The sequence below is a fragment of the Squalius cephalus genome, assembly GCF_949319135.1.
Source record: "Squalius cephalus genome assembly, chromosome: 18".
Classification (NCBI taxonomy): Eukaryota; Metazoa; Chordata; class Actinopteri; order Cypriniformes; family Leuciscidae; genus Squalius; species Squalius cephalus.
In genome coordinates, this window is record NC_137139.1 from 21906968 (window position 1) to 21919776 (window position 12809).

General features: G+C 37.4%; 1 protein-coding gene across 2 annotated transcripts in view; it reads left to right on the forward strand.

Annotated features, from left to right (window-relative positions):
* The first annotated feature begins 1242 nt into the window (after positions 1 to 1242).
* The window catches only part of rbms2b (RNA binding motif, single stranded interacting protein 2b), a 28552-nt gene continuing 16985 nt past the window's right edge, over positions 1243 to 12809 (forward strand). The window contains exons 1-2 of one of the 2 annotated variants that reach the window (XM_079849880.1): positions 1243 to 1537; positions 10857 to 11023. In XM_079849880.1, coding sequence (XP_079706006.1) covers positions 1391 to 1537; positions 10857 to 11023 — 314 coding nt within the window. In that variant the 5' untranslated portion in view covers positions 1243 to 1390. The remainder of the gene's footprint in view (positions 1538 to 10856; positions 11024 to 12809) is intronic. The other variant, XM_079849881.1, reaches the window with a different exon arrangement.

Sequence of the window (12809 nt, forward strand, 5' to 3'; positions counted from 1 at the left end):
CAACATGACAGAGACCGGTACAGAAGACTACAAGCAAAGAGATTTCATCTGCAGTGGCCAAACAAAGAAATCAGACTTTTAAACAACTATCCTCCCACATTAGCCACTCATCTGACTTCAGATAAACACTGTCGGCTCCTCTGCTGTTGTGTGATGCTGCAGGAGATGACTTGGCGGTGTATGACTGGGTTCTGCTGTGGGCTGACACGTGATCCTATGTGTCTTTTGGGCTTTGCTGGCAACATGGTGTTCCTTTGCTTACACTGTAAAGTGGTTAAATGGCAGGTAAAAAAAATTCCCAATAAAAATGACAGTGTTACAGGGATTATGGGATGCATTTCGATGAGTTTGATCAAACTCATAACTTATATCATAAACAAATATGCTTATGTACAAACCTAACCATAATATGCACAAGTGATAAAAAAAAAACATAACTAATTATGAGATTTATGCAGACTTCTGGGAACATCCTTGTACTGTTTTCACGAAATTAAAAGATAATTATTTTAAACATAATTTAACCACCCTGTTCTCGCAGATAAACTAACTAGATATGGCAATTTGCACACCATGTACACCAATTTGTACATGGTGAATCATACATAATGTATGATTAATATAAAAACTATGCATGAAGGTCCACCCCTAAACATACCCATCACTGGTGCGTAAGCAGATCATACGAAAACATGAAAGAGATTGTACAAATTCATATGAATTAGTCACCAATTTGCCAAAACGGAAAATATAATTTTTACAGTATTATATGAAAATTGCATATTATTCCAAGCCTATAATGTAGATTAATTTTTAATTTGTATAGTGCACTGCACCCAGATGTGAGGCACCAATCGCTTACACTTACTATTGCTTTTACTGAGTGTCACACGAATACATGTTAATTTACATTCCCATATAGCCTAAATGTCTAGCTGTTCCCAGAGGTGCATACTGTATATGACCAATAAATATATTTAATGCTAGAATTTGTGCAGCTGGGAAAATTCACCATAGGTTCCCAAGCAAGTTCAAGAAGAGGTATTTCAGTTGATTTCCCCCATTAGGATCCTTGTTTTAAAAAAAGTTAATATGAAACCAGAACTCTTATTAGTCATAAGAGAGTATAGCTTTCAATACCACTTAAAACAGAAAAGCGTATTGCTGTTTTTTCTTACTGTGTGCTGAACAGCAGAGAGAGAGAGAGAGAGAGAGAGAGAGAGAGAGAGAGAGAGAGAGAGAGAGAGAGAGAGAGAGAGAGAGAGAGAGAGAGAGAGAGAGAGAGAGAGAGAGAGAGAGAGAGAGAGAGAGTGTGTGTGTGTGTGTGTGTGTGTGTGTGTGTGTGTGTGTGTGTGTGACTCGATCTCTTCCACAGACTCCAGCAGGCTGAATGTCCCCGGTGACGTCAGCGGAGTGTTTTGGCTGCACTAGGCGCTCCGGACACAGCGCTGCTGCTGCTGTAAAAATGCTGCTCTCTGTACCGCCAAGGACAGGAATCAACCCATATAACGGCTATACCAGCAGAACCAGTAAAAAGGTAAATCCCCGTTCAAATGCGTTGGCGTCAGACGCGCAGGCCGGTGGAAAACGCTCATTTATGTCGCTTATCTCTCTGTTGTGTGTGTAATCGCGTGAGTGTGAGCTGCAGTGTCCTTGAAAGTGGAACCGTGAAAATATTGAAGTGTATCATCGCGCGACCGTGCCGGATAATATACCTCTGTTGAGTAAGACACTAAAGTGAGCGTGTATTACAAGTGGGCATCTTAATGTAGATTGATCTACTCTATTGGCTGGCTGAGAAGTCACAGACTCAACTTGCGGTCCGAAATGTTCACGGATAGCTACTTATTTATAGGGACACGATGATTGTGGATTCGTTGCAGTAAATCAGTATAGAGGACAATTATTTGGGATTCTCGAGGAAAATGGTTTGACGGGGGGGAAAGAAAATTAGTTTAACTTAAGTTTTACGTTGAGTCATTCGCCCCACCCCTATAAATCCCACTACTATGACGGGAAACATTTAGGTTTCGGATTGACTTTGCAGAGACAGAAAGTCAATGATTCCGACGTAGGATGCCTTTGAATTATCGGCTATTTAATTTCGGAGAGACAAAGGTTAGAATAAGGAGGGGAGGAAAAGCTTTTTTAACATGTTAATGACGCAGTTTATTTGTCAAAATGAACGCATGTCCGACATAAGGTGGGCTATGATAGTGGTTACGTGCACTGAAGTATTAGAAAAACGAATATTATCAACAGATAGCCTTCCATTTTTAATGACCAATATGGTAGGCCTATTAATTGTTTTTATGATTCAGTGTCCTCATTTTCAGAAACGATTTTTAATTATAATTTTATTTCAGACACAAATAATTATTCTAATCAATAAAAACAACATGCATTATGAATATATTTATTAATAATATTTTTAAATACTATTGTATTTAAGTTTTTAATAAATTTTAGTAAAATGTTTTTTCTTAAGCTCAAAATGTTACGTATTTATCACTTAAGAATGAATTGCGGTTGAGCTTGAGTATGCATATTTATGCAAATACTACATAAAGTTAGTTACTTTCCCTTTGAACACTGTTGTTGTTTTCTGCTGAACCCACAGTGATGCAATGCCATTGTGTACACTACTATACTATTCTTTTAAGACCCACCAAATTGTGACACTTATCAGTAGACTGAAGAACTGGTAACTGATACAAAACTGTTTCTGTAAGAAATTTTGGTTAAACCAGTCAATCTCTACCTGACACATGGTGTGATTCTCTGCAAGCCAGTTCATGTATATATATGCTTTTATAGTTGTCTACGACTAGCATAAATTTTTAACATAATGAGTAAATCAAGTGTGCTTGCTTGCTTGCTTGCAGCTTTATTCAAAGGACATCTTTATCTTCTGCAATCTTTAATGCTTTTACAAGGTCATTATCATAGATGTATGAAAATTAACATTGCAATAAAAGGACAGCAGAAAGCAAAGAAAGACTATTAACGTGTTGATAATTTTATGAATTATTGGCTGATAACCTTTTTACCAGGGAGAGTAGATGAATGGGAAGCAATTATTTTGAAGGTGATATTGAGTATGATGGTCTATCTACTCATTAACAGTTTCATAAGCATACACCCTGTGATCTGATCCAGCTTGGCTCTCTAAATGTTATTTCAGCTTCACGCCCATGATCACGACAGAATCCAAGAACAACGCATAGATGTTCATAGATGTTCTCGTGTTCAGTTGTCCGACCCGGCTCACTGATTTTATATTACCTTGCAGTTTATGAAGAAATAAGAGAAGACCACAACAATAGAGATTCACCCCATTGTTATTTTGTTATTAGAGCTAACCGTGGATTCATTTTTTAAAAATAAACACTTATAAGTGTTGCTCTAGAAAACCATGAACTGACTGACTGCCACCAGCCCAGCCGCTGAGCAGGCAGGTGTCCGAGCCCATGGTGCATCTCTTCTCAATAATTCGCACAGCAGGTCGTGGTTACACAGTGCTGGGGGAGGAAGTGTAGGTAGTAGCTAGAAAGAAAGAAGCTGTGTTGGGCAGGTGAGCTCCATGTCCCTCAGCCATGAAGAGACATCACTGAAAGGTTGTGTGTTGGCATCGAATCTATAGATATTATGCCATGTATCACCCGAGGGATGCCGGTGAAGATGGTAGACAGTGTTTTTGGAAGCAGTTTTAGGCAGAATTTAATTCAGGGCATCTGCTTGCAATGGCAAAATAACTTGGTGATGTCAGAATCAGATTGCTTCTTCACCTGCTGGAACGGACTGGATGAAACAGTATTGGGTTTGAGTAGGGGCTATTGGCCAAAAGCCTAGAGGCAGCCCTATCAGTTGAGTTCGGAAGGCTGTTATTACTGCCAATGTGAGCCAAAAAAGAGGATGGCAAGTTCAGTTTGGACAACAATTTCAGACCCGTGAGGTCCCACTTGGAATGAGAAACGTGTTGGAAGAGTCCTGGCCATAGTGTATTGTGAAGCTGAGGGAGCCCTCTGTATTGATTTTTGCTGTAGCTATGTAAAAATGCAGAGGGAGAATGTCATGTGTGGGTAAAACTACCAAACAGGATCTCTGCAGTGATACTGCAGTGTGGTCATTGAGAGGTCATACCACGAACAGAACGAAAAAGCTAATCAAATGCACTCTGGTCATTCGCATGTGGGTCAAATTTACTGAAATACTGGTTAACCTATAATGTTTGTCTTGAAATTTTGTGACTTTCTTGAACATGCCTGCAAAGTGTGTTGTGGAAAGTGCATACAAATTATCTATTAAGATTATGATGTTTGCGGGTCAATTTGAAATCGTTAAATAAGGCTTCTGCATATATACCTGAAATAAAAAATTTTGGTATGTCAGTTTCTCAACTACCCTCTAAGGCTATTTATATTTACATTTATGCATTTGGTAGACACTTTATCTGAACTGTACAATTTTATATGTTCATGCATGTTCAGTTTGCTGGAAATCTAAACCAAGATCTTAGCGTTGCTAGCGCCATGCTCTGTTTGATCTTCAGGAAAGTACACAGAAGAAGCGCTTTTCCACACTTCTTCTGTTTAAAATGTTACAAAGAAAAAACAGTTACAATACTATTAATAATATTCACAGTTTATGGATTTTTTTATTTATTTTTTGGTGAATTCAGTTAGGGTCAGTTTGACCCTGAGCATAACAATTGTACCCAGATTTTTAACCTAATGCAAGAGTTAAAAGCAAGTTAATAATTTTGGCAATGCAACTTCACCTACTTTAATACAAGATACATATTTAATAATACAAACTTCACTCGTGTTCAATGTGAATTTTTGTGCTTGGTGTGAATAAGCTCTGCAGAAAATCACTATTTCCACAGTCTGAGTGCCTACGAGTTATCAAGGGACATTAATTTTTCCAGAATTTTTGGATATGGCGAGTGTGCAGCCACTGGTCTCTAATTTCCTCCTTAAGTGCCCCAAACTTAGATAGGCTTCCTAAGCCCTGCAGGTCTGCTAAGCACTGCTGCACTGACTCACAGAATCGCTGTCAGTTCTGGTGGAAGAAAATCCACTGGAAAATGACACTCTGTGGGACGGCAAAATGTTGCAAAAAATCATTTTACACAATATGAATATATGAAGCTCATTAGAGTCTTCCGAATATTCTGTGACCTTTCAGGTAATGGCAAAGGCTTTTAGGTGAACCACTCAATTTTGAATGTTAAGTTAAGGGCTTTGAGATTTTTATTGAACATCTAGTGAGGAACAATGAGAACAGACTGTGGCTGCAAAAGAGCTTCTTATCTTTGCTGTTGGGTGGAAACCTTGTATCTCCAAAAACGCTACTTTTTAGGAAATGGAAAAAAACACTGAATTTTTTTTAAATGATGATGAAACACTGTGTTGTAAAAAAGGTGATATTGTGGCTTTATATATGGTCAGACACTCAATATATTACTATAATTGTATCAAAATCAAGCTCAAATTTAGGTTTTTGACCAGCAAATGTCAGACATACATGTTTTGTCCGTCATTGGAACGGACATATTTGGGGCAGTAAGTGCATCGCATTACGTTTTCATCAACTTACAGGTTGTTAAGTTTATTATGGTTATCTGGGCACTCCGTTTTTTTCTGTCAGTTGGCCAAAATCTCATGTTATTAAAGATAAAGTGCTACAGGCTATTTAAGACAGTTCTGTATATGAATTGATGACAAATGCTAGACTTAGACACTCCGCTTCTCAAATACATAAAACATTAGCCTTTATATATTGTTTCTTGTGTAGAGAAATGCTGCACTTGTTCAAAGAACCAGTTCTTCATTTACCCTTGCATTGCAAACAAGCAGAGACGGTCCAATTTTCGTGCAGCACTGCATTCACGATAGAGGCGAGGGGCGGAGTTATGAGGTTTTACAGACAGTTTGAGGGTCCAATGGGATTACAAGTTTTAGTCACAAGCCCTTTTTAATACTTTTTATTGGGTAAATATTAGCAAAAGCCAAACCCACAGACGTAAAGGGTGACCAATAGTAATGATTTATGAAAAAATGTCAACACTTTACGCTGGAAAATGAAGGCACACAGTGCAAAACTATATCAAGAGTAATTTAAAGTACTAATAATAAACACTAAATTGGAAACTTTTTAACCTTTGTAAAGTTTTAAATTATAAAATTGTTGGTGTGATTCTACAAAAATATTTGAATCACTCTCTTCTCTTGGTACCGCCACAGAAATGTGTGTTCACTCACACGCACGCACTTAGAAATTCTTCTTCACGGGATGGATCGCTGTTGAAAGACACAGTTTTGAAAACCAAGCAGCCTAGACGGAGAGTCATTCCCCTCCTTCCCGCACTCTTGGCAGGGATGCAGATTGCTCAGATAAATGACCTAGAATTCCTGGAATTCCCATCTCAAACATTGCATGGATCCTGGGTTACTGGCTGTGGTTTAAGTTATTTGTTACATTTCTTTCTTACCAAAGGTGATATTCTGACATTTTTGATCAGCCAAAAGATATGCAGACAGAGAGGGTGAGAAAATTGTAATACAAGATGTAATCCTGCTTTGTGATTGTAGCTTGAAAAGGGTGGAGATTTTTAAGAGGGATTTTTGAAGCATGTTTGGGTGAAAAATTCCATATTTCACACGAATCGCAATATATGGGATTTAGAAACCATGTCTCTATTCATATCTCTGGGGAAATGGGATTGAGGGACAAAAATGTATTTCAAAGTATATTTTACCTCACAGTACCGTATCAATATTCTTATGCCAATAATCAGTAATTCAATAATCTAAGTATTTTTAGTTACTTTTATTTTTAGTTTAGTTTATTTTTGAAACATTATGTACTGTATCATTAGGCCAACACACTTTTGAATATTTCTATTCAATCATAATCCAGACTCTAATATGCAATTTATACAGAGTAATTTGACTTACTATAAACTTAAAATAAAAAATGACATATTGCATTACACCAACATCTACAGTAGTGTCCAAAAGTGATGTCCGGAAAGGGAATGGTTTGGGTATTTGTTTTCAATGACCTGACAGGTTTGATTAAACCATCAAAATATGGAAAAATATATTATATTTTTAAATATTTTAAATGTGAGTGAAGAACAAAAAACACTAAACTTGTTAAATTACTTGGTAAACTACAGCTACAGGTTTTGTTTTACCATGCAAAAAAAGAAGAAGCTTTTTTTGGTTCTCTCTTGCTATTACATGTATTCATAATTTCTTTGTTTGACAGACTGGACAAAATTTGGCATGTTTCACTGCATTATCACAAATAAAACAATTGACTTCAAGCACAACCGCAATATGCTTACAACATTTTAACACATTTTTAATAATTTGAATAAAAGAGTGATGATGTCAATTTTCCTATGCCTTGACCACTACTGTATATATGATATTATTATGCATATTATGTATTTTTAGAAATTAAAAAACAAAAAAAAACAATTTTACCTTTTATTTTGTTTTATTAATCTCAAAAGCATTAAACAAAAGTACAATCATTAGACTGCCATTGTATTACCTCATTCCAAACAATAACCGCATATAAAATGAAATTATTTGCACATGCTACTGCAGACGGCGTTATGCTGCAATGTGTGTTGGTAGGTCATTAAATGTCCATATTCCCCAGCAAAACCACTTCACAATACTGTAACCTATGCAGGTTGGAGTGGTAGACAGACCATTTATTTCCATTCTCAGTCACACCTGGTACCAGCCCTTTAGAGCCAGATCCCCTGCTAACCCTTCCGAGCTGCTCGCTGCCTCTTGTGACCTCTATTTCTGCAAGCCTTCCCAAGAGTCTGCCCTAGTGGCACTGCAATGGAGTAATCAAGAGAGGTGCAAACCCCGCCACGCTCTCATTACCACACTGCGCATATCTATGGAAATGAAGAGGCGCTTCCACTGCAGTGCTGTCTTCAAGTGCAAATAAGGGAAAACTCTCGGGTTTCATTATAGTGCAACTGAGATGTTCTAGGGCAGGTTTGCTGGTATTGATTAGTTGTTGACAAGGATTTGTTCCGCATTCAGGTACAATCTGAAGCAAACGGAGCAATCGCAGCAGATGGAGCATGTGAGGATGGTCGTGATGCATGAATCACTGTCAGCACGGTTGTGGACTCGGAGGAATGTCTTCACCTAATATATCACATGCTTTGCATGAACAAGAATTAAATCTGTAGGTTTAACAGATGTAGTTGAATGGGAGCTGTTTGTGTAGAGTCCATATGGGTCATGAGAAGTCATGAGAGGTATACAAGGCATGCAAATAGAGTTAAACAAGCCCTTTTAAAATTCATAGCTTATTTTCCTTCTCGGAATGCAAGCATAAAATGACCCATGATACAATTACACATATTTTTGTAACATTACTTATTAATTGTTGTCAATAAAAATACATTTTAATGGGCTATAGTTCGAGCTCAGTATTATAAACACTACCAGTTTGGGATCTAATTTTTTTAAATGTTTTTGAAAGAAGACTCTTATTCTGCATTTACAGTAAAAACAGTAGTATAGTGAAATATTATTACATTTTAAAATAACTATTTTCTTGAATATACTTTAAAATAGAATTTATTCCTATGATGGCAAATCTGAATCTTCAGCGTGTGTGTGTGAAAGAGTGATTTTTACATCTAAAAATGCTAAGAAGGAAAAAAACTATTAAAGTTTCCTTTTAGGGGTAGGGTTATTATATAGAAATTATATATAAAAATTTTTTTAAAATGAATGCACATATACACATTTAAAAATGAGTGCACATGTGTATCTTAAAATAACCAGATTTTTTTAGATAAGAAAAGAGAACATCTGAAAATTAGAAGTAATATGGCTTGATTTGAACAAACACGTCTAGCTGGATTTATGTCATTAGTGGGGGGTTGTTATTTTTAGCATATAATGTAGTGTTTGTGTGGGGAAGATGGGTGTTGTTAGGTGTGCGGCACTGCTCAACCTTGAACAGCGTTGCAGGGCAGATGGGCTTAGTGGGGGGCAGTGGTTCAGTCATCTGTTTTCCCAGGCAGAGGCAGAGTTAGCCGAGTAGAGCGGTCCTAATGAGACAGTGCTTTCTGACTGCACACAGCACATGAGAGGGATTAGCGCTCAACGCTAACAAGCTCAGATCTCAATTAGACAGGCTTCTATAACTAAGTTCAACCGGCTCAAGAGGAGAGCAAAAGACAAGAGTCCTATATATGACATAGTGTTTGTGCGGGCACTTCTGAATGTGCCCCTCTCCCTTTTTTCCAACAATCTCAGCCAAACCAGTGAACTTGTGGCATGTATTAAACTGGCCCATTGTTCCCTGTCTGAGATTTGATTTCACAGGCTTGACTAATGAAATACTTCATCCTTGCCTGCCCCTCTGACTGATGAGGAGTTAATTAGAAAACTAACAGAACCTCTCAGGAGAGGGAAAGCCCCAGGCTTTGGACTCAACAACAATCGGAGGCATGTGCTTTTTCTGAATCTGCTTGTTTTTGTAAACAAAATTACATTTTTAAAGGGATAGTTCACCTAAAAAGGAACATTCTGTCATTATTTACTCATCCTCATGTCGTTACAAACCTGTACACCAGGGGTGTCAAACTCAGTTCCTGGAGGGCCACAACCCTGCAGAGTTTAGCTTCAACCCTAATCAAACACACCTGATCCAGCTAATCAAGGTCTTCAGGATTACTAGAAACTTCCAGGCAGGTGTTTTTGGAGCTGGTTGGAGATAAACTCTGCAGGACAGTGGCCCTCCAGGACTGGAGTTTGACACATGTGCTGTACACCATTCTTTTATTATATTCCTAGTCTTCTGGAGCCTTACGATAGCTTTAACTTGAGAACCGAATCATTGACTTGGATTCGTGAATGAACTGTTCTTTTGAGACTTAGGCTGCGTCTGAAATCGCATACTCTCTAGAGTGAGTATTTATTTTGAATAAATAATTACTTCACAACTGCCAAAAAAGTATGTTCTAATAGTATGAATGTGTGTAGTATGAATGTAATCTGGACGTACTACATTCGCCATGTTGTCATTATCATGTGATCTATATCAGCATCATTTGCATCGCTTCACTGCCATTCACAAATCCTCTCCCGCTGTATTAGATGGTATAATGGCCATCGTATGCACACTTCAGAATCTCTCCGGAAGTAGTAGCTCATCCGTGTCCTTTTTGCCTGCTCTTTTATGAGTACTGTGAATTCAGACATACTTAATTTGTCACATACTGTTATTCACCTACTTATAGTAGGGAAGTATGTGATTTCGGATGCAGCCGGTTAACTTTAGTTAACTAATTGAACCAGTTTGTGAATCAGACTGATCTGGTCTAGTTTAGCTAGAATTAACAGTAAATAATGAATAAAATTTCAAGAAGGCACATAAATCGTATGGACTATTTTTATGGATCCTTTTTGTTACTATGAATGATTTTTGTTGCATGGAAAAGCGTTAAATCTTTCATTTGGTGTTGCATGGAAAGCATATGGGTTTGAAATGACACCCGGGTGAGTAATAATAACAGAATTTTCTTTAAAAGTGTGTTCTTTTTCCTTTAATTCTTTAAAGGTTAAGTATGTGGGGAAATATTCCTGTTAATCTATAGCGCCATTTTGATATTGCAGTGTTTTGCTTTGCATGGCAAGACTGAGTCACTAATGATTAGAAGAAGAATATGAAAATGATTCACTACTTCCTTAAAAGTCACAGGGGAAATTATAACACTTTCATTTTAAAACTAAAGGAAAGCTCTTTGGAATTGTAATCTGATAGCGTTGTATTGTATCTTATCTCTGTTTTCACAGCAGGCGTATGCATCCTCCACCCAGCAGATGGCACCACCCAGTCCCAACACCACCACCACCAGTAATGGAAGCAGCATTGCTGGAGACCAGCTGAGCAAAACCAACCTGTACATCCGTGGTCTCCATCCAGGAACCACAGACCAGGACCTGGTCAAACTCTGTCAACCGTGAGTGTCCTTTAGCGATCCTTGTTTCATGTGGAAATTAATTCAGGATTAGGTATGGTGAAGGCAAGTAAGGTCAGGTTCATAATCAGCAGTTGAAGAGAAGCTCAGTGTGTTTAAGTCCAGAAAATGCATTGAAAAACAAGGGTGAGTGGGAGAGAAAAACTCAGAGTTTGAGTGTCCTGATTTGACCCTTCACGAGAAGGTTAGAAATGCAATGCTGGCAGATCATGTTGAAATGAATGCGAATTACTTAAAGTGCTTTTGGATAGCCTTATGCAGCATCTTGATTTAGTAGATGTTGTGTAAATCACACATTTCTATTCATGAAACGTTTTTGATATTTTTATAACATTTTGGTGCAACGCCTGAGGGTGATCGGTTTTCATCTTGGGATTGGTTCTCATTCCATGTGTTTTGTTCGTAGATAGGGAATTCATCTTTTGAAATAAATCTCATGTCACTTTTTCACATTATATCCGTGCTTTCAAGTTAGAGGTCATTTTGGTGGAATGTAATGACACAAACTCAACGGAGGTTTGGGTTTCAAACAAAGCTCTTTTTTTTGTTGACCGACTGCAGTGTTTCCAACAGCTAGGCATGACGGTTCCCTCTCCTCGCCTCTTTCCCTGTCTGCGCCTCACTTCCTTTTAGGGTTGATAAAAGTAAGGAAGCGTTTCAAGAGAGATCATTGCTTTTGCTTCTACCACCTAGATATTCCAAAGGATGCACAAAAATTAATTAAAGGGATATTTCACCGCTGGAAAGATTAACGTGTATTTAAATGGGGTCATTTATGTAGTAGAAATGTGAAATTATTTTAGAAGTTGGTGCCTTCTAGACTGAGAAAAGCCAGCAAATGTATTTTTGGCTCATGTGGAAGAAAGACATCAACTCCCAGAATGCAATATCTTCGCTGCCCTACGAGGCCACTCCCAAGCCACGCCTACCGGTTACAGAGGACAGTATCGGATGAAATGATACAACTAGGCTACTAGTTGACTCGAAACTGAAAGGACGCCGTTTTATCGTGAGATCCCCTATCCCCCTATGGGCGGGTTGAAAACATGCAGAACTAGCTCCTACTACTGGCTGTAGTCTATAGCCTCTGGCCAAAAAAGCCTCCGATGACGGCGAAAATGGCGATTTTTGCGTCATCTGAGTTTTTTTCCCAGACACACAATACAGAAATCTCTTGTCTCAGGGGGACATGAGGGAGGGAAGCACGGTCATTCGAAAATACTACAGAGTTTCTACTGATACAAAGCTTAATGCTAATCAGTGAAGTATCCCTTTAAGAAAAATTGTTGTTGTCATCCAGTTCTTTCTGTCATTACTACATTACTACTAATTTTGTGTTTTAGGGGTTTGATTTGATTTTCTTAATCACTAAGTACATTTAAAATGGTTTGTTTTTACTTAAAAGGTTAAGACAGCAATTAAAAAAAAAAAAAGTGCAATGCAGTGTAATATAATTGTTAACTAAAACTATTGAAAAATGATTTTTGGTAAAATAAAATATAAATATTGATAAATATGAATATGATCAAACACTTCAGCTTAAAATTTGATGTGCTCGGAAACTAACTGAAATAAGTTTAAACTGAAATGACTAAAACTTAAGTGAAATAAAGCTTAATAGAAATATATAAAACATCTAAAAATGACAAAAGCACATACAAAAATTACTAAAATTAAAATTAAAACTGAGAATTTAAAAATAAAAGTCATTCAAAAATATTAAATAATACTATAACTCTAAATGTATTAGTGTATTATGGAAAAATGT